Source organism: Thecamonas trahens, assembly GCF_000142905.1.
Source record: "Thecamonas trahens ATCC 50062 unplaced genomic scaffold supercont1.3, whole genome shotgun sequence".
Lineage (NCBI taxonomy): Eukaryota > Apusomonadida > Apusomonadidae > Thecamonas > Thecamonas trahens.
In genome coordinates this window covers 412292-431495 of record NW_013657677.1, presented here as the reverse complement: position 1 = coordinate 431495, position 19204 = coordinate 412292, and the positions used below count along the sequence as shown (strand labels likewise).

Genomic DNA, 19204 nt, shown 5'->3' with positions numbered 1-19204 from the left:
AAAGAGAACCAAAGGTGTTCTTTTCGAGGGGGGTTTGTTCCAATAGTGTGTGTGTGTGTGTGTGTGGGGGGGGGGGGGGGGGTGACGGCTGCCCAGCCACCCTGGCGTCGTGCTGGCTGCTGGCCACCTATCCCCCCCCCCCCCCCACACACACACACACACACGCACACCATGAGTACAGACTCGTCGGAGACAGACACCGATTGGCAGCCTCCTGACGCGGCCAGCCCCGCACGGGTGCACATGGCTGGCGAGGCGGCAGCCCGTTCGTCGCGGCGCTCGGCGTCGGTCACGGCAGCGGCAGCAGCGGCGGCGGCGGCGGCGGCGGCGGCGGCAGTGGCAGCGGCGGCGTCGTCGATTGGCCCCGCAAGCGCAGAGGGTGCGGCGGGAAGAGGCGGAGGAGGCGGCGAAGGCTCGATCTTTGACTCGGGCTTTGGCAGCTTCCTCGACTCGGGCCTCTACGCTGACGTGGTGGTCCATGATGCGGCGGCAGACGTGGTCTTCCGCGCCCACAAGCTCATCCTGTGCAACGCGTCGGACCAGTTTGCCGCCGCCCTCACCGCCCATCCGGACGAGGCCCACGCCTTTGGCCCGCGACGAACGGGCTCGGCCTCATCGCGCGGCATGGTCGCCATGCACGCCGCCGCCACCGCACGCCGCCGCCGCCGCCAGCGCACCCTCTCGCGGGGCCGACGCGCGAGCAAGGGCAAGGCCTCGGAATCCGAGTCGGGCTCCTCGTCGAGTTCGTCAGACTCAACATCGGCGTCGTCAGGTGAGGCTTCATCGGCGTCAAGCTCGAGCTCAGCCACCCCCGCCAGCCTCGGTCATGTGCGGAGCCCAAAGGGCGCAATGCCGCCGCTGTGGAAGCGACCGCGTGCTCTGCTCACACCGCCGACCCGAACCTCGTCGCCGGTCGCCGTCCTCGATCCGGCCTCCGCCGCCGCCGTCACCGCAGCACACAGTGGTGACCTCGAAGGTATCGTCCTCGACTCGGTCGTCGTTGTCCGCGTCTCGGCGCCCGACCCTCAGCGGCTGCTCGGCCAGCTGCTGAGTTTCATGTACACCGGCAAGGCGCGGGTGACTCCAGACAACTACATTGCCCTCATGGCGCTGGCAGACGCCTACGGCGTCGACGAGCTCCGCAACGTGCTCACTACCTACGTCCGCCGCGCCATCAAGGCCGACAACGCCATCGACGCCCTCTCCACCGCCATCTCCCTCGGCTGCGAGTCGGTCGCCTCGCGTGCCATCGACACCATTGCCCGCAACTTCCACCGCTTGCGCAAGGCCGACTACTCTTCGCTCCCGCTCCACCTCGCCGCAAAGCTGTTCTTCCACCCGCGGCTCTCCGCCAAGACCGAGTTTGCTGTCTACACCGCCGTCAATGCGTACTGCGCCGCCATGCTTGCCGATGACCCGCCGCGGAGCCTCCCAGCTAGCGCCGCGTTTGACCGACCCCGGCTCGGCTCGTCGTCGTCGTCGACTTCGAACCCGCCAGCCGCATCGGACCGCGTCGCCGCCCTCTTTGAGGCTGTCCGCTTTACTTTTATGACTGTGGCCCAGCTCGAGGAAGTCGCCACCAACAAGCTCGTCCCGCGCGAGCTCCTTCTCGAGGCCGCGCTCGCCCGTCTCCGACGGGTCGAGCTCGGCGAGGACCCGATGCAGGTCTCAAGCGCGGCCCGTCTCCAGCCGCGCAATGCCTACGGAAAGCACTTTGAGTACCAGTACGACTTTGACGAGAACGGCATCCTGTTCTACATCGGGACCGGCGGTGGCGCCCACGAGTTCCGCAACCCGGCCATTCCCGTCGCCGGCGCTGAGTTCCAGTCGGTCAAGGTCACGGCCTCGTCGATTCAAAAGGGCACCCCTTTGCTTGTCCTTGCCCGCGACGGTCAGGCCCCGTTCTGGACTGCAAACGTCCCGGCCTCGTGGTTCTGCATCGACTTTGGCGACGAGCGCCGCGTTCGGCCTACCTACTACACCCTTCGTCACGGCGGCAACTACAAGGCCGACTCGCTCCGCAACTGGGAGCTCCAGGGCTCGGTCGACGGCGTGAGCTGGGAGGACCTCAAGCGCCATCGCAACGATACGGCGCTCAACGGCAAGTTCGCCTCGGCGTCGTGGCCCGTCGACGGCGCCCCGCGCGCCTACCGCTACCTTCGCATCCTGCAGTCGGGCCGCAACTCGTCTAACCACAACTTTCTTGCCCTCTCCGGCTTTGACGTCTACGGCGACCTCATCACTACTGCCCGCTTCAACGCTCTTTAGCCGCCCGTGCAATCAAAACATCGACGCCTTTACTCCCGCTAGAACGAGCTTCCGCCCGCCACGGGTCGAGGGAGCAAAAAGCCTGGTCCGCCTCCGCGAGTCAACTTACTGCTCAATGCGGAACGAGCCCTTGCCGACGGCGAGGACAGCCGAGTGCGGCTTGGTCGCGCCGCAAATGCCGTTGCACACGGCAAACTCGACCTCGTACGTGCCGGCCGAGAACGGCTCCTGCTCGTTGGGCTGGGCCTTGAGCGAGAACGTCACGGTGTGCTCACCGTTGGGGATGCCGTCGTTGACCGCACCGTCACCAAAAGGCATGCCCTGCGGCGGCTGCACGCCGAGCGCGAGCTCGCCAGCACCGGTCGGGCCGTTGGTCACGTTGAACGTGGCTCCAAAGGTAAAGGTCGTGCCCTGCTGGCCGACCTTGGGCGCGACAACAAAGTCGATCATGTTCGCCTTGGCGTTGTCGTTGATCGAACACTGCTTGAGGAGCTGGCAGGCGTAGATGGGGTCCGGCGAGTGCTCCTGGATGATCTTGACAAACTCGGTCACGCCGATGTAGTCGCAGACTATGGTGGGTGGGGGGGGGGGGGGAGGGGGAGAGGGGAGCGGTGAGTCTGCCCGAGGTGGAAGGGGGGGGGGGAGCAACAGGTGCAGCGCAGTCACGCCTGCGTCACGTACGGAGGTCGCAGACGGTGCCCTCGAGGCGGGACGGGAGGAGGCCGCAGAGGTCACCGCACGAGTCGACAATGCCGAGCTGGAGGATAGCCTGTGGGAGTGATGGCAAGAGGGGGGGGGAGAGGAGGGGGGGGGAAGGAGGGAAGAGTGAGTTGCGCCAGGTGGCTGTGCATGGGAAAGGGGGGAAAAAGTTGGAAGCGGTCGTAAAAGGGAGGTTGGCGCCTGAAAGCTCGTGAAGCCTGTCGGTTGCCGACTTTCTTGGAAGGACCCTCGACGTACCTGGAGCAGCTCGTTCTCGGCCTGCGAGAGAAACTCTATACGTGTAGCAGGAAGGAGTGAGTGAGCAAGGATGTAGGGAGGGCAAGCGGGAGAGGGGACAGAGCGGGCGAGCATTGCGGGGGGGCACGGGGAAAGGAGGGGGTGGGCGAATGCGGCGGGCGTCGCCCGGCAACGCATGCCAAAAAATGGGTGGGAAATCGGCACGCTTCCGAGGCCGTACCGACGCAGAGCTCGCACGTGGTGGGGTTTCCGAGGTCGGAGACGACGGTGGGGGCAGCAGAGGCCGAAGCCGCAAGCGCAAGCGCAACAAGGACGACAAACAGAGTCTTGTACATGTTTGTGGTGGAGATGAGAGTGCGAGCCTTTGAGAGCTGCGGATCCAGCCCGAGATCCGTCCAGGTTTTTCGGCCGAGCTGGTAAGGTGGGTTTGTTTTCCGGCTGGCTGCTGTTGCCTCGCCCTCGCTGCCGTCAGTCGAGTGGGTCGGAGACGCCGCCTGGCCCGATCTCGTACACGGCCTCGGCATCGGGAAGGCACGGCGAGTCGAAGAGCTTACACACTCGCTGGTTGCCGCGGCCTTTGCGAAGCGAGAGCCTAGTGGTGGAGGCGTGGGCGAGGACATGCCCGCCGACAGGCTTCTTGGGGTCCGAGACAAACATGGCGCCGCCGCCCGGATCGCTCACCACCTGGTTGGTGATGAAGACGGCAATGTTGAACTCGTCGGCGAGCTTGGTCAGCCGTGCCAGCATCTGGTTGAGCTTCTGCTGCCGCTCGGCGAGCTGGCCGCGGCCGGTGTAGTCAACGCGAAAGAGGGCCGTGATCGAGTCGACGATGAGCATGCGAATGCAGCCGTCGTCGGCCATCAGCGCCGCCGCGCGGACAAGCATGTTGTACTGCTGCTCGTGGGTGTAGACCCGGACGGTGAGGATGTTCTCCAGCACGTCGTTGGAATCGAGGCCGTACCGTTCAGCGATCTGCACAATGCGGCCCGGCCGGAACGTGCCTTCGGTGTCGATGTACAGCACCTTGCCGCCGCCGCCGCCGGCCTCGAGTGGAAGCTGCGAGGTGACGCAGAGCGTGCGCGATCTGTGTCTTGCCCGTCCGGAACTCGCCAAACGCCTCGGTGATCGACATGGTCTCCACTCCGCCGCCCAGCAGCGTGTCGAGCGCACTCGAGCCCGTCGAGATGCGAACGACGTGCTCCCGCGCCTCGAGCGCCGCTTTGCCGCTCACAAACGCCGTCCCCTTTTCGCACAGCATCGCCGCGCCCTCCACAATCTTAAGCGCCTTGGCCTCGGACACACCCTTGACCTCGCACAGATCGCGCATCGTCGACATCAGCACGCTCTGCACTGTTGCATACCCGCCGGCCACAAGCTTTTTCACGTCGGTCGCAGACACGCCGACCGTTTGAAGCCGGTCGATCGGATCGAATGCGTCTTCGGCCTCGACTTGGTAGCTGGCCTGAGCCGCCATCTCGGTGCCTACCGCCACCACCATATCCTCAGTCGCGGCCATGACTATTGATGGCTGGTTATCAAAGGATGTGGATATCAAAGGCGGAGGGGGTGTGCGCACGGAAGCGAGAATGGCTGTGTTTTAACATGCACGGCACACCTCCCAACTTGGCAAAGAATGCCTGATCGCCACGGCCTTTTTCGGAATACGGCGATCAACCGCTGGTGGCTTTCTTCTGGCGGGCGTCGTCAAAACCGCAGCCACGTAAGCGAGGGGCACGCAAGCTGCAGCGCCGACATCTACATCGGAGGCACACCTCGTCATGGTCCGATCTGTGGCTGCGGCGATGGCGAGCGCTACCGAGTCTGTCACCGCATCCGAGTCACTCTGCCTCGTCCGCAATCTCCTCCGCTGCTCGATCTCCACCATTGCCTACCTCCGCTCGCTCTTTCCGGAGCACTGCTTCTACGACCGAACGCTCAATGGGCTGCGGATCAAGTCGCTCAAGCCGTCGACTGATGAGGCTCAGGAACTGTGCAACTGGCTGGAGCAGGGCGTGTTTCCGGCGCTCAAGCTCGGCTACATCGATCACATCATCCTCGGCGTCTACGAGGCCGCCTCGGACGAGCTCGTTGAGTCGTACCACTTTCAGGTCCAGTACCCATCGGGCCCCGACGGGCTGCCGTCGGTCTCTGTCTCTGCGGCATCAGGCGATACGACGCCGCGACGCCCGCACCCGCCACAGACCAAAAAGAGATCAAGTTCTCCACCATCACCATGATGCGGACGCTGACGCTGCTGTGCCAGACTCTGCAGCCGCTCGTCGTCGACCGTTACATCATGATGCGGGTCATCTACTCGGACACCGCGCCGCCCGACTACGAGCCGCTCTTCTTCCAGCCGGCTCCGGCCAACGAGCCCATGTTCTTCACCCGCAAGCCGCTCGAGTTTGCCGTCGGCTCGGTCCGGACCCATCACCATGTCTACGACATGGGCATGCGGACGGTGCTCGACGGGCTTGCTGACGACGAAGCCTCCCCGCCAGTGGCGCCGGCCAAGCTCGGCGTCTTTCCAGCTGACGTTCCGCTTGGCGCTTCGGCGCCGTCGCCATCACCATCACCGTTGCCGCAGCCGCCACGGCCTCGCCCCAGTCCCGAGTCGGAGCGCGACGAGCTGTCGTCGCTCGAGGCCGACACTCGCCGGCTCGAGCGCGAGAACGCGGCGCTGGAGGCCGAGCTCGCCCGTCTCGACGACGCCGCCCGCACAGCTGGCCCACGCATTGTTGGCGGCTCCAAGCGGGTCACGCCGCCGCCGCCCACCCCGCCGGGTGCCGACACAGCGTCGGACAACCCGCGCAGCGACGCCCAGCTCGCCGCAGCCGTCGCGTTCCTTGCTGCAGAGCTACGCGCAGGCAGCGACCATGTCTCGCGGCGCGTGCTGCAAGACCATCTCGGCTTGCGGACCAAGGACCAAGGACTGGCCGTCATGCACAACCTACGCGACCTTGATCTCGTCGCTTACTCGCCAAGCGTCGGCCGTTGGATGCTGCAGGCAGCGCCCATCGCGGCAGCAGCGGGCAAAGTCAACTCGCCGCGCCGCCGCTTGCGCAAGCGGCGGCGGGCCAAAGGCAACTCCAGGTCACTACACCCAAGCTCGGGCTCGGGCTTGGGGACGGGATCTGGCTCTGGCTCGGGTTCGAGTCCGGGCTCACCCAAGCGGCGCAGAACCAGTCTGCGGTCGGGTTTGCGGTCGGGATCCGGGTTGGGCTCGAGGCTGGAGTCACGGTCGGGCTCGGGATCTGGGTCTGGATCTGGGTCGCGCTCGCAGTCAGAGTCGCCGCCGCGAGCGTCGTCGCCGTCACCGTTGCCGCGTGGCGACCCTCTCCGCTCAGTCTCACAGCCCGTCTTGGGCAAGAACGCGGCGGCGGCAGCAGCGGCGGCAACACGGCCACGGCCGCGCGCCTCGGTCGTCAAGCACGTCTTGCGGGTCACGTCGGGCACGGCTCCGCAGCCGGTGAGCCAGCTTCGGTCGTCGGCGTCGCCGGCTTCGCCGTTGTCGCCGCTACATCGTTAAACACGCCAACAAGCACACTGATGTTGTCCATCGAGCCCGAGACGTATGCGGCACGAGCAAGGGCCTCGGCCGGGTTGCGCTTGCTGCTACCGTCGGCGGCAAGGACTCGGCTCACAATGCCAACCGCCGCGGTGTCCGACAGCACATCCCACACGCCGTCGCATGCGAGAATGACACACAGCACGCCTGGCTCGAGCGATGTGACAGTCACGCCCGGCTGCGCGGTGACGGCGTCGCCGTAGAGACCGTCGCCGAGCGCGCGGGCCACACCGAGCCGTCCGTTCACCCGGCCGGCTTCTACAAAGCCGCCGGCCTCCTCGATCCGACTCTTCTCCGATGCGAGCTCGGGCTTGTGGTCTTCCGAGAGCCGAATCGCACTCCCGTCAGCAAGACCGAGGACCGCCCGCGAGTCGCCGGCGTTGGCGGTGACGAGCGCGCGGCCAACCCGCGCCACCACTAAGCCGGTTGTGCCAGAGTAGACCGCCCACGGCGTCATAAGCTTGTCGAGTGCGACAAACGTCGACGAGAGCGCAAACCGCATCTGCCCGGTCGTCACTGTGGCCGAGTCATCCGCTGCACCGGCTGACGGACCAGCAGCAGCCTGCGCCAGCTCGCGCGCAAGAAGCGGCAGGAGGTTGCGGGTGGCGTAGCGCGAGGGTTCGGTCGAGCCGTGGCCGTCAAACACGCCAAGTACGTCGACGGCCTCGCTCCCTCCAAAGCCCGAGACCGTCACCAGCGAATCCTCCATCTCCTGCCGCCGACCTTGCATGTCGTAGGCAAAGAGCGTCAGCGCCGGCGAGGCAAACGAAGCCTCCAGCTCGCGCGGGTCATTCACGTTGGGCAATGCATCGGGCACGTCGGGGGCAACCGCGACGGTGGCCGGCGTGCCGCTGCGCCCAATAAGGCGCTGGCCGGGCGTTAAGCTCTTGTACACCGACTGCGCCGCAAAGTCACGCTCTGGTTGTTCGTCGACAACAGACACCGAACGCCCTGGCCGAATCTGGCTCGCTGCAAACGACGCCCGCCGCTTGGCGCCGATCTCGACGTACATCGCATCAAAGAGGCCCTTGACAACGCCCCATACCGCGGCGTTGCGCTCGAGGGCGGCCGCAAAGGCGACGCGTCGCTCGCGGTTGACGCCCGACAGCGGGTTATCGACCAAGTCGACGTACGAGATCTGCGGGATGACATCCAGTGCAGCCTCGAGCTTGGCAAAGCCGTGCCAAGAGACGTTGCACTCGCGCATGGCCACCATCTCCAACGTGCTAGAGCCGGCGTAGGCCTCGACAAGCAGGTCGACCAGCTCGTCGCCGCACTCGCCGCGGACAACACACGCCGAGATGTTGAGATCCCGCAGAATGCGCGCCATCGGCACAACCCGCAGCACCTGTGCGAGGCCGTCGAGCCCGAGCCTGTTGCCTTCAAGCGAGAGCTGCAGCAGACTCGGCGCCTGAACAACGAGACCGGCCAGCGCCGGCGCGTGGCGGGCTGAAAGCCCATTTGAAGCCAGCACCAACTGCGAGAGCCCGCGCGAAGCCGTCGCCGCACCCACCAGCGCTGTCCACGCCGGAGGATCAAACTGGATGCAGGCAAACGAGAGCTCCAGCACTGCATGCTCGCGCGGGACGGCTTTGAGAACGTCGACCACCGCCTCCACCAGCTCTTTCCTGCCGGGCACAGCAAGCGCCTTGGACTCGGTCCTCCACCCGCGGACGAACCGGGTGGCAAACTCTTGCGCCACTGCAAGAGTAGGTGGATGGTGGGAGTGGGCAGCAGTGAGTGAGTGAGAGTGTGTGTGTGTGTGTGTCTGTGTCTGTGCCTGTGAATGTCGCAAGGGGGGGGGGCGCAGTCACATGCACGCGTCACCGACGCAGCACATGTGCCGGGAAGGGAGGAGAGGGTGGAGGGCGACGGCTGAAGTTTGCAGGCGGCTGCGGTGTGCGTACACTCATTGTCTGCCTTGGGACGGGAGCGGTTCTGTCCCATGGGGAAGAATGAGGTTGCCGAGGGAGAGAGAGGCAGTGACGACGCCGGTCACAGCATGACCGAGTCTCGGTACCGGACATGCGTTCGGATTGAGGTGCAAACTCGGCGGCCTCGGCGATGTAGGTGATGGTGGCGTTGTCGCCGAGGGCAGACGTAGCCTAAAAGGCATAGCTGAGGTCGGCGGTCAGGTCGACGCCCAGCAGAGTCGAGAAGCTTGCCGACAATCTCCGCGGGCCTTTGATTGACGCCGGCGGGATCAACGATGCCAGATGCGAGGACAAGGCTGACCATCAGACGTGCGCCCGTTGTGGACGGCATACTGCTTGCTGCTTGCTGCTTGCTGGCTCGAGGCTCGACGTCAGCACGCGGATCGATCCGCCGCACAAGCGAGGAGCAGCAGCTCAAGCGCTAGCGCCGGTCACTGCACGGACGTCGACGCCCAGCTCATGGCAGATCACACATGCGATCAACGTCACGTGGCTGTGCGGCTCCACACTGAGCTTGTGCGCCATTCTGGCTGCCGTCGGCGCCGTGGGCGCACGGACCAAGCGCTGCGGCGCAGCGTCGGCCACACCGGGTCGCGGTTGACCGCGCTGGCCACCGGCAGTATGTGGCTCGCCCGAGCCCAGAATAATCCACCGTCCCAGTCTGAGGAGCTGGCAGGCCGGACAAGCGCAACACGCACCCTGTCCCATAACCCCAGCTTCATGCACCTCGCATATCCAGCCGAGGCGCGAGCGAGCGCGCGCCCGTCGTGCGAGCCGAGGATAGCGGCATAGGCGCTCTCGCCAGCACCACAACGTTGCTCGGCACGAGAATACGACCGATGTGGGCCACGACCAGAATCAGCTCGGTCGGGAGAGTGGCAGAGCGATGTGGCAGAGTGAGAAATCACAGAGCAGGCGCAAAGCGCACCGGTGACGAGGTGTCGAGTCGCGTGTGCGTTCAGTCGTTTGAGCCGATCGGTCGTTCGGCCGTCGGTGGCCCCGGCTCCGCGCGCGGAATGGCGTAGCGTGGACGTGGCATGACATCCTTCTCTCGAACGAACGAACAAACATGTCGATCGACTGCAACTGCGACACCTCCGAGGCCCGCAAGTGGTGGAGGGAGCTGTCCCTCGAGTTCATTGGGACCTCGCTCTACGTCGGCGTGGTGGCTACAGCCGCCACCGCTGGATGTACGTCCTAGCTGGTAGTGTGGATGGGCATGATGCGTGAGGGGGAAGAGGGGGGAATGTGCCCTGCTTTGCCTGCGACGGGCTTCAACGGTTTTTTTTTCTCCCGTCAGCAAACGGCTCTTACGCGCTGCTGACGATGGTGTTGTGACTCTACGACGCGGCACGAGTTACTGCTGGCCCACACTCACCGGTTATTGTCATGTGGTTGATGGATTTGCAGCGGGCTCTGCGTCTGTGGCGGGACTTGCGCTCATCGGTCTGCTGTACATGGTGCAGGAGGCATCGTCGGATGGCTTTGGGCACTTTAACCCTGCGGTGACGACAGCGTTTGCGCTCGCCGGCGAGAGCTCGCTGGTGCTTGCGATTATGCTGGTTGTGGTGCAGTTTGTGGGCGGCATTGCCGGCGGTCTGCTGGCGTGGATGTTTGTGTCCGAGTCTGGCCGCGACGTGCTCAACCTCGGTGTCTCGGGCGTGCCCGACTCATACCGCGGCGGCAACAACTACACGCTGTTCAACGGGATCATGCTTGAGTTCTTCCTCTCGGGCGCGCTGGCGACGGCGTTCTACGTCCTCTACTCGAAGAAGAAGCAGCAGACGTTCAAGTCGACGGCGCCGCTCGCGCTCGGCCTCTTTGTGCAGTCGCTTGTCACGGTTGCCGCGCCGCTGACCACGTCGATCTTCAACCCGGCGTACTCGCTCGGCACGTCGATCATCTCGGGCGAGTTTGACGACTTCTGGGTCTTCCTTGTCCTGCCGTTTGCCGGTGCCGCCCTCTTTGTTCTCGGCTACAAGTGGACCTTTATCGACGAGGACTGCTTCTGCTGCGCCGGCGGCGCCCGCCACTCGTACTCGGACGCCATCGACGACGAGTACACCTACGACCAGGCCTCGGCCTCGGCCTCGTACTAAGACCAGGCGCGGGTGTCGATAAACAGACTTGTTTTGGACTGCGCTTGTCTGCTACGCGCGCGTGTTACTCCCACTCAGTCGTGCCCGGCGGCTTGGAGGTGCAGTCGTAGACGACCCGCGCTGGCGGATTGGGTAGGGCGAGGAGGGCGTCGACGATGGCGGCGAGAACAGCCTTTGGCATGAGCTCGGTGCCTGGGAGCGCCGGAACGCCGGTCATAAAGTCGTTGGTGACCATGGTGCGGATGCAGATGCACCGCGCGCCGTCGACGCCAAAGTTGGCCGGGAAGAGGATGACCGGGACCTGCGAGAGCTTGGTGAGGAGGCCGGCGTCGCCGAGGATGGCGTTGACGACCGCGTCGGCCTCCTGCAGCGACGCAATGACGTCGGGCGTGAGGAGCGTCGGCGTGATGGTGGCCAGCGCGGCATCTCCGTTGGCCACACGCTCGCCAAAGACGTACGCCACGCGGTTGACGCCGCGGGCGCGCTTGGGAATCGACTTGGCCAGGTCAAAGACGTGGCGCCAGTCGATGGCGTCGACAGTGGCGAGCGTGTCGTCGGCGACGACCGGGCCAAACAGGCCGACGAGCGAGGCGTACGTCCGCCCGTCGCCCTGGACGCCGACCGAGGCGACCGGGAGGACAGCGGCCGAGTAGTCGGGCGTCTCTGCGGTGGCTCCCGCCAGCACCTCGGCAATGGCAGCCGCGTTGGGCGGGACAAACGCCGAGTGAGCGCAGAGGATGCGGATGGCGAGGCCGGGCCCAGGGAATGGCTGCCGCGAGATGAGGTGCTCTGGGAGGCCGAGCTCGAGGCCGAGCTGGCGGACCTCGTCCTTGTGGTACTCTTGCAGCGGCTCGACGACGCGCCCAGCGTCGCGGAGGAGCCGCACCAGCGCGGTATCGTTGTGATGGGTCTTGATGACCGACGCCGTCGCCGACGCGTTGGCCAGCTTGGACGCCGACTCGATGAGGTCCGGCCGGAGCGTGCCCTGGGCGAGGAAGACCGCGTTCGGGTCCAGCCCGAGCTCGGCAGCTTTGGTGTTGGTGATCCGCATGAACGTGTCGCCAATGACCTTGCGCTTGGCCTCGGGATTGACGAGCTCGTTGAGCGGGCCGACGCTCACGCCGTCGACCTCGGTGTGCGCGTTGTAAAAGGTCTCGGCGCCCTCAATGACATCGAGCTCGAGACCGACCGCCCGCAGCGCCGCCGCAACCTGTGTCGACTCACCCTTGCGCATAAAGCCGTTGTCGACGTGGATGCAGACAACGCGCTCGGGGCCGAGCGCTTCGTTGACAAGCGTGGCACAGACCGACGAGTCGACACCGCCCGAGACAAGCACCAGCACCTTGTCGTCACCACTCACCATTCCGCGGATGTACTCGATCGCCATCTCCTTGCGCGAGGTGAGCGTGTATGTGGCCGGAACTCCGGCGACGGCGAACAGAAAGTTGCGCAGAATGGTCATGCCCTCGACCGAGAGGTCGACTTCGGGATGGAACTGGAGGCCAAACTGAGCCTTGTTCGCATCGCGAACCTCGATCGCCGCCACAATGCCCTCATCGGTCGCTGCCACGCTCCGCACGTCCTCGGAGACTTCGAGCACCGAGTCGCCATGGGTGAGGAGTACCTCGGTGGTCTCGGCTGACGCGAGGTCGGCAAACAGCGGGCAGATCGGCTCGCTGGCAAGCTGGATGGCAAACACTCCGTCCTGCCGCACCTCGCCAGCCTCGACCCGGCACCCGTAGTGCATGGCCATCATCTGCATCCCGTAGCAGATGCCCAGCAGCGGGACATCCAGGTCGAACAGGCCGTCGGCTGCCTGCGGCGCCGCTGCGTCGTACACCGACCCGGGCCCACCCGACACAATCAGCGCCTATATCCATCCCCCGCCCCGCACACGCACACCCACCAACCCACCCACCCACCCACAACCATGCAGATGTAGCAATTGCGAAGATAATGGCGAGAGAGTGAGTGTGGGACGGAGACGAGGAGGAGAGGGCAGCCAGCAAAGAGGGCGAAAGGTGGCAGGGGATGGCCATCAGCTCACGCGAGAGCCACAGACGGCAGGGACGGGCATGGCACGCACCTTGTACTTGGCGAGGACATCAAGCGGGGTATCCAGTGGGAGAATCTCGGAATGGACCGCAAGCTCACGGACTCTGCGGTCGATGACCTTGGAGAACTGCGAGCCTGCGTCTAGAATGGCCACGGTGGCGCTCTCGTCTGTCGCCATTGATCGTGTGGCGGTGGTGGTGAGGTGGTAATTGCCCCGACGACCGGTGGCTGGTGGCTGGTGGCGGTGGCCGGTGGCTGGTGGCCGGTGGCTGGTGGCCGGTGGCCGGTGGCAGCAACACGCCACATTCGTCACCGCCCCCTCCTCTTCCCCCTTCCTCCTCCCCCCCCCCCTTCTTCCCCCCCCCCCCCCCCCCTTTTAACCCCCACTCGATCAGCACAGCTATGTCAGACACCGCCGACGAGCTGAAAGGCCTCACCCTTGACACAAGCATCGAGCCGGAACAGTTGTCGGCGACTCAGCTCGAGTACCTGCGATCATGGGCGTCGGCGGCGCATCAGTCGAACAAGAAGGACACGCTGTATGCCTCGCTATATGCGTACTTTGGCCTATATCACGACCGCCCGCTCCTCGGCACTCGCCAGCGCGACGAGGACAGCGGCGCGTTGGGCGAGTATGCGTTTGTGACCTACGCAGAGGTCTGGCTCGCCGCGCAGGCTCTCGGCTCGGCCCTGCAGGCGCTGCCTGGCATCACTGCCGCATCCGCCGCAGGCAACCAGCCCTTCATCGGCCTCTGCTCCATCAACCGGGCAGAGTGGGTTGTTGCTGACCTGGCGTGCGTCCTCTACAGTATGGTCTCGGTCCCATTGCACGTCACCCTCTCCGCCGAGGCCATGGCGTACATCGCAGCCCACTCGGGCATCACGGTTGTCATCGTCGCCGCCGAGGCTGCCGACAAGCTGCTGGCGGCACTGGCGACAGCCACCGAGCCGCTCGCCCTCCGCACCCTTGTTTGCATGGAGGGCATCGAGACGCTCAGCGATGATGCGCGCGCCGCCGCCGCCGCCATCAACCTGGAGCTGCTCGGCTACCCGCAGCTTGTCGCTGCTGGCGCAGCCGCCTTTGTACCGCACTCGGACTCTATCCCGCCGTCGGCCATCCACACCATCATTTACACCAGCGGCTCGACCGGCCCTCCCAAGGGCGCAGTCATGACCTGCGACCGGTGGAACAAGTTCATCACCGCGCCGTACCTCATGCCGTTCCCCATCATCCGCATCTCTTTTGCGCCGTTTGCGCACGTCGCCGAGCGGCAGACCCTGTACATCACCATGGCGTGCGGCGGGCGCTTCGGCTTTTACACAGGCGACATGGACCGCATCTTTGACGAGCTGGCCCTGCTCCGGCCCACCATGTTCGCCTCGGTCCCCCGGTTCTACAACCTGCTGTACTCCAAGTACCAGGCCGCACTCGATGCCGCGCTCGCCGCTGCACCGCCGTCGACCAATCCCATCGAGGTCGACAATGCCGTCGTCTCGTCGTTCTCGTCCGTGCTCGGCGGCCGGACCCAGTACATTGTCACCGGCTCGGCACCGACCTCGGCCGAGGTCAAGCGCTTTCTCCGCCGGGCGTTCGCCTGTCCGCTCTACGACGGCTTTGGCACGACCGAAGTCGGCGGCATTGCCGTCGACAATGTCATCTCCAACAACGTCGACGTCAGGCTCCTCGACTTGCCGCACCTCGGCTACACCACCGCCGACAAGCCGCACCCGCGCGGTGAGATCTGCGTTAAGACCCCACACATGATCACCTCGTACTACAACAACGAGCGTGCCACTCGCTCAGCCTTTACTTCCGATGGCTACTTTCGCACAGGCGATGTCGGCGTCATGGAGGCCGACGGCCAGGTCCGCATCATCGACCGCGCCAAGAACGTGTTCAAGCTCGCCAACGCCGAGTTCTGCGCCCCAGAAGGCATCGAGAACACCCTCCTCGCTTCGCCGCTCATCGATCAGCTCTTTGTCTACGGAGATCCCCAGCGGACCTTCCTCGTTGCTGTCATCGTGCCCAACACTGCCCATGCTCAAGTCGACACCGCAGACCCCGAGCTCGCGGCCAAGATGCTTGCCGAGCTGTCTCGCGTTGGCGCTGCTGCCCACATGCCGCAATACGAGATCCCCGCTGCTGTTCACCTGGCGTCTGAGCCGTTTACTCCCGACAACGGGCTCATGACCTACTCGAACAAGCTGGCCCGGAAGCAGCTCACCACCCGCTACATCGACGATATTGAGGCGCTCTACGCGGCCGGACCACAGCGGGCGGGCCATGGCCACAACCTGCTCGCCGCTGCCACCCAACCGGGCCAGGGCCTCGACTCGATGTCGGCGGTCAAGCTCTCATCGCTTCTCCAAGCCCAGACGGGCTCAGTGGTGGCTCCAAGTGCTTTGCTTGAGGCGGCTGCCCGCGGTGACGACGTGCTTGCCGCTCTGCTGGAAAGCCCTGGCTCGAGCGCCGCAGCGCCAGACCTCGCCAGCGTGGTCGCAGCCGATCTGGGCATGGATCTCAACCTGCAGAGGTGCGAGCGCAAGGGCAACGTGCTGAGCAATGACCACAAGACCTGGTTTGTGACCGGAGGAACCGGACTCATCGGCTCGCACGTCATCCGTGCCGTGCTGGCACTTCCGGACGTGGACGTAATTGCGCTTGTCCGTGGCGAGTCTCACGCTGCCGCCCGCGCGCGGCTGACATCAGTTCTCACCACAGCCGGTGTCGACGAGCATGCCCTGACGCGGTTGAGCGTGCTGGCGGGAGACCTGGCGGAGCCGCAACTGGGGCTCGACGTCTCGTCCTGGGCTGGGCTCGTCGAGCTGGTTGAGGTCATTGTTCACTCGGGTGCGATAGTCAACTGGCTCGATCCCTACGCAGCACTGCGGAGCGCCAACGTGCTCGGCACGGCCGAGGTGCTGCGGTTAGCAGCCGCCGGATCCCGCGATCCGACACTGGTCGCCCTCTCTACGGTTGGGACCGCCGGCTGGACCGAGAACGACCTGCAGCCGTTTGAGAACATGCTAAGCTCGTCGGGCTACGCCCTCTCCAAGTGGGTGGCAGAGCAGCTTGTGGCGCGCGCGCTGGCGAGTGGCGCTATCCGCGGCGTCATCGTTCGTCCGGGCATGGTGACCGGATGCTCGGAGACCGGCGTGTGCAACCCAACAGACTTTGTCTCGCGGCTGATGGTGGGCGTGCCCGCGCTCGGCGCGTACTTTGACTCTGACGCGGTACTCGACATGACGCCGGTCGACTTTGTAGCTCAAGTCATTGTCTTGCTGGGCGAGCACGGGTTGCGCGCCGGCTTTGGCTCTGTCGTCTTCCACCTCACCAACGTGGCGCGATCGCGAAGCTATGCTGCGCTGGGGCGGGCCATCGCGACTTTCTGCGCTGCCCATGACCCGCCGCGCACGCTTGTTGCACTGCCGTATCCAGAGTGGCGTGCCCGGCTCCTTGCCGACGACGGCCCAGCGCTGTTCCCGCTCCGGCCCTTCTTTGCCGTCGACTTTTCAATGGGCTACCGTGCACTGGACACCTCGCACACGGATGCGTTCCTTGCTTGGCTCGCCGCCGCCGGCATCGACCATCCCACCTGGCCACAGATCGATGACCAGCTCGTGGCCCGCTATCTCTCCTGGCTCGGCGTGGCGTAGCCGCCACAGCAGAGTCCGGCCGTAAATCAGGGAATTCGACTGGGCACTCATCCGTCGACCAGCAGCGCACTCACCCGGCGTACCACCCTTCCACCTCACCCCCTCGCGCCACCATGCTCAGGGCAGGCGCACGGAGCGCACGAGTGGCATGCGGGATGGCGCGGGTACTGAGCAGCAGCAGCGCGGTAGGCAGGGTGGCACTCGACGCGGCGCCGGCGACGACGCGGGTGCGGTTTGCGCCGTCGCCGACGGGCGCCCTGCACTTGGGCGGCTTGCGGACAGCACTGTTCAACTATCTGTTTGCGCGGGCGACGGGCGGCGAGTTTGTGGTCCGCATTGAGGACACCGATGCGAGCCGGACGGTGCCGGGTGCACGCGCCGCGCTGCTGGACGCGCTGGCCTGGGCCGGGCTCACGCCCGATGACGCGCCGGTGGCCGAGCCTGCCGCCGACGATGCGCGGTTGGTGCAGTCGGCGCGAACAGCCGAGTATGCGCAGGCGGCCGAAGCACTGATGGACGCTGGTGCGGCGTACCGCTGCTTTTGCACGCCGGCCGAGCTCGATGCCGAGCGGGAGGCTGCGCGGCGGGCCGGGCGGCTGCAGATCTATTCGCGTCGGTGCATGGGGCTTGCTCCCGAGGAGGCGCGTGCGCGTGCGGCCGGCGGCGAGGCGCATGTTGTGCGGCTCAAGGTCCCGCAGGGCTCGTCAGTTTTTCACGACGCAGTCTTTGGCACTGTCCGCGTCGCCAACGCCCAGATCGACGACCAAGTCCTTGTCAAATCGGACGGCCTGCCGACGTACCATCTGGCCAACGTTGTCGACGACGCAGCCATGCACATGACCCATGTCATCCGCGGGCAGGAGTGGCTCATCTCGACGCCCAAGCACGTGATGATGTACGAGGCACTCGGGCTGAGACCGCCGACCTTTGTCCACCTCCCGCTCCTGCTCGACACCGCCAAGCGCAAGCTCTCCAAGCGCGACGCCTCCTCGTCGGTCGACCACTACCGCCAGCAGGGCTTCCTACCGTCGGCGCTCCTCAACTTTGTGGCCTTTCTCGGCTGGTCGCCCAACGATGCGGCGCTAGCCGGCGTCGACGCCCAGGCCATGTCGCTTGATGATCTCGTCGACGTCTTTAGCCTTGACGACATCAACAAGGGCGGGGCCATCGTCGACTACGACAAGGCGCTCGCGGTGAATGGGACGCACCTCGCGTCGCTGTTTAAGCCGAACCCGCCCATGGCACCCGAGCAGGCCGCAGCCTCCCGGGCTGGCCTCGTTGCCGAGACAGCGGCTGCGCTGTCGGCTGCCGGCACCCCTGCATCGGTCGACTATGTCGACAAGGTGTGGGCCGAGTTTGCGCCGTCGCTCTCGCTAGGCAACGAGCTCGTTGCTACCGCCAGCTACATGTTTGCGCCCCCGCCGCACACCGCGTGCGCCGCGGCCTCGGCCGAGCTGCACGCGCTGCCGCAGCTGGATGCCCTCATCACCGAGCTCGACGCGCTGTCCGAGTGGGATGCCGATGCCATCAACGGCGTGCTCACTGGCTACCGGAACGCGCACAAGCTCAAGCCGCGGCAGGTCCTGTTTCCGCTGCGAGTGGGTGTGACCGGCGCCCGAGGCGGGCCGCCGCTGGCAAGTCTGTTTGCGCTGCTCGGCAAGGCCGAGTGCATGGACCGGCTCCGCCGGGTGATGTAGGTTGTAAGCGCGCGGTAAAGCTGGAATTACGCGTGGCCTGCGCAGAACCACGCGAGGTCTTCTCCGCTCTGCAAGCGGGTTGGCGTGGTCACCGTCCGCCACGCGCACTGACAGGCGAGCGCGGTCGAGCCGGCGCTGGTCGGTACGAGCATTGGCGCAATGCGCTCGGTGTCGGGAAAGTTGTACCGGAGAAAGAGATAGTCGACGCCGGCATCCCACGCCGAGTCCGGCCACGCCTTGACCGCAAAGCAGCACCGCGAGCACCGCAGCCGGTCGCACGCCCGCGGCATGGCCGCCGATGCCGTCCGCCCCCGGCCGGCAAGCGACGCGTCCGCCAGAAACACCGGTCTGCACTTGCGCTTGCCACCACCTCCTCCGCCTCCGCTCGACACTGCTGTCGACACTGCTGTCGACACTACCCTCTCGCCGCCACTCCTGCGCTGCCTGCTCGGCACATCGAGAGCGAGCAGGTCGTCGAGATCGTCATCATCATCGTCGTCGTCGCCATCCTCGACTTTTCCCCTGCGTGATGCCGTGGCACGATCCGCCCGAGCCTGCGTCCGACTAGGGCGTGACCGCGAAGCACGTGCCCGAACTCGCGACCTGGGCGCCGCGGTCACGCCTGCCGTTGCGCCTGCCCTTGCTCCCGCCGTCGACGACGACGTCCGCGACGACGTCGGTGGCGGGCCCCCGGCCATGAGCTCGTCGACCTCGTCGAGCAGGTCGTCCAGGTCGTCCATATGTGTGTGTGTGTGTGTGTGTGGGGGGGGGGGGGGGGGAGGGGGGGATGTGGGGGTGAGGTGTGTCAGGGCCGCGGCCAAGGACTTGGCTGTGGTTGCTGGTCCTCCTGATGCGTTTGGCGGGCAGCGAGTGGCGGCAGGCAGCGAGTGGCCGCCGCCGCACACTCTCCCTCGCTGCCTGCCGCCACACGCTGCCGTTGGCCACTTGTCGTTGTCGTGCGGGCGCTGT

The 19204-nt window shown here is 65.8% G+C and overlaps 10 protein-coding genes across 10 annotated transcripts; 5 read left to right on the top strand and 5 right to left on the bottom strand.

Annotated features, from left to right (window-relative positions):
• Nucleotides 1-243: 243 nt before the first annotated feature.
• AMSG_00759 (uncharacterized protein) lies at nt 244-2294 on the top strand (the record flags this gene model as incomplete). The annotated part of the gene is made up of 1 exon (XM_013907034.1): nt 244-2294. The coding sequence occupies one exon, from the start codon at nt 244-246 to the stop codon at nt 2266-2268; it is 2025 nt and encodes a 674-aa protein (XP_013762488.1). The 3' UTR covers nt 2269-2294.
• A 79-nt stretch (nt 2295-2373) lies between these two features.
• AMSG_00758 (countin-1) lies at nt 2374-3634 on the bottom strand (the record flags this gene model as incomplete). The annotated part of the gene is made up of 4 exons (XM_013907033.1): nt 3446-3634; nt 3226-3260; nt 2950-3037; nt 2374-2837 (listed from the first exon to the last, which is right to left on the bottom strand). The coding sequence occupies exons 1-4, from the start codon at nt 3558-3560 to the stop codon at nt 2374-2376; spliced, it is 702 nt and encodes a 233-aa protein (XP_013762487.1). The 5' UTR covers nt 3561-3634.
• Nucleotides 3635-3693: 59 nt separating this feature from the next.
• On the bottom strand, nt 3694-4741 carry AMSG_00757 (RAD51/dmc1 protein; the record flags this gene model as incomplete). Its single annotated transcript, XM_013907032.1, has 2 exons — nt 3694-4309; nt 4341-4741. The coding sequence occupies 2 exons, from the start codon at nt 4739-4741 to the stop codon at nt 3694-3696; spliced, it is 1017 nt and encodes a 338-aa protein (XP_013762486.1).
• A 262-nt stretch (nt 4742-5003) lies between these two features.
• Nucleotides 5004-6754, top strand: AMSG_00756 (HORMA domain-containing protein; the record flags this gene model as incomplete). Its single annotated transcript, XM_013907031.1, has 2 exons — nt 5004-5365; nt 5392-6754. The coding sequence occupies 2 exons, from the start codon at nt 5004-5006 to the stop codon at nt 6752-6754; spliced, it is 1725 nt and encodes a 574-aa protein (XP_013762485.1).
• Nucleotides 6755-6840: 86 nt separating this feature from the next.
• AMSG_00755 (protein phosphatase 1G) lies at nt 6841-8754 on the bottom strand (the record flags this gene model as incomplete). The annotated part of the gene is made up of 3 exons (XM_013907030.1): nt 8701-8754; nt 6895-8494; nt 6841-6859 (listed from the first exon to the last, which is right to left on the bottom strand). The coding sequence occupies exons 1-3, from the start codon at nt 8738-8740 to the stop codon at nt 6841-6843; spliced, it is 1659 nt and encodes a 552-aa protein (XP_013762484.1). The 5' UTR covers nt 8741-8754.
• Nucleotides 8755-9768: 1014 nt separating this feature from the next.
• On the top strand, nt 9769-10826 carry AMSG_00754 (aquaporin; the record flags this gene model as incomplete). Its single annotated transcript, XM_013907029.1, has 2 exons — nt 9769-9917; nt 10138-10826. The coding sequence occupies exons 1-2, from the start codon at nt 9797-9799 to the stop codon at nt 10824-10826; spliced, it is 810 nt and encodes a 269-aa protein (XP_013762483.1). The 5' UTR covers nt 9769-9796.
• A 44-nt stretch (nt 10827-10870) lies between these two features.
• AMSG_00753 (burgundy) lies at nt 10871-13059 on the bottom strand (the record flags this gene model as incomplete). Its single annotated transcript, XM_013907028.1, has 2 exons — nt 10871-12696; nt 12913-13059. 2 exons carry the CDS (start codon nt 13057-13059, stop codon nt 10891-10893), a joined length of 1953 nt encoding a protein of 650 aa, XP_013762482.1. The 3' UTR covers nt 10871-10890.
• Nucleotides 13060-13283: 224 nt separating this feature from the next.
• AMSG_00752 (thioester reductase domain-containing protein) lies at nt 13284-16538 on the top strand (the record flags this gene model as incomplete). The annotated part of the gene is made up of 1 exon (XM_013907027.1): nt 13284-16538. One exon carries the CDS (start codon nt 13284-13286, stop codon nt 16536-16538), a length of 3255 nt encoding a protein of 1084 aa, XP_013762481.1.
• Nucleotides 16539-16651: 113 nt separating this feature from the next.
• On the top strand, nt 16652-18265 carry AMSG_00751 (glutamyl-tRNA synthetase; the record flags this gene model as incomplete). Its single annotated transcript, XM_013907026.1, has 1 exon — nt 16652-18265. The coding sequence occupies one exon, from the start codon at nt 16652-16654 to the stop codon at nt 18233-18235; it is 1584 nt and encodes a 527-aa protein (XP_013762480.1). The 3' UTR covers nt 18236-18265.
• AMSG_00750 (uncharacterized protein) lies at nt 18104-18975 on the bottom strand (the record flags this gene model as incomplete). The annotated part of the gene is made up of 1 exon (XM_013907025.1): nt 18104-18975. One exon carries the CDS (start codon nt 18973-18975, stop codon nt 18262-18264), a length of 714 nt encoding a protein of 237 aa, XP_013762479.1. The 3' UTR covers nt 18104-18261.
• Between the last annotated feature and the right edge of the window lie 229 nt (nt 18976-19204).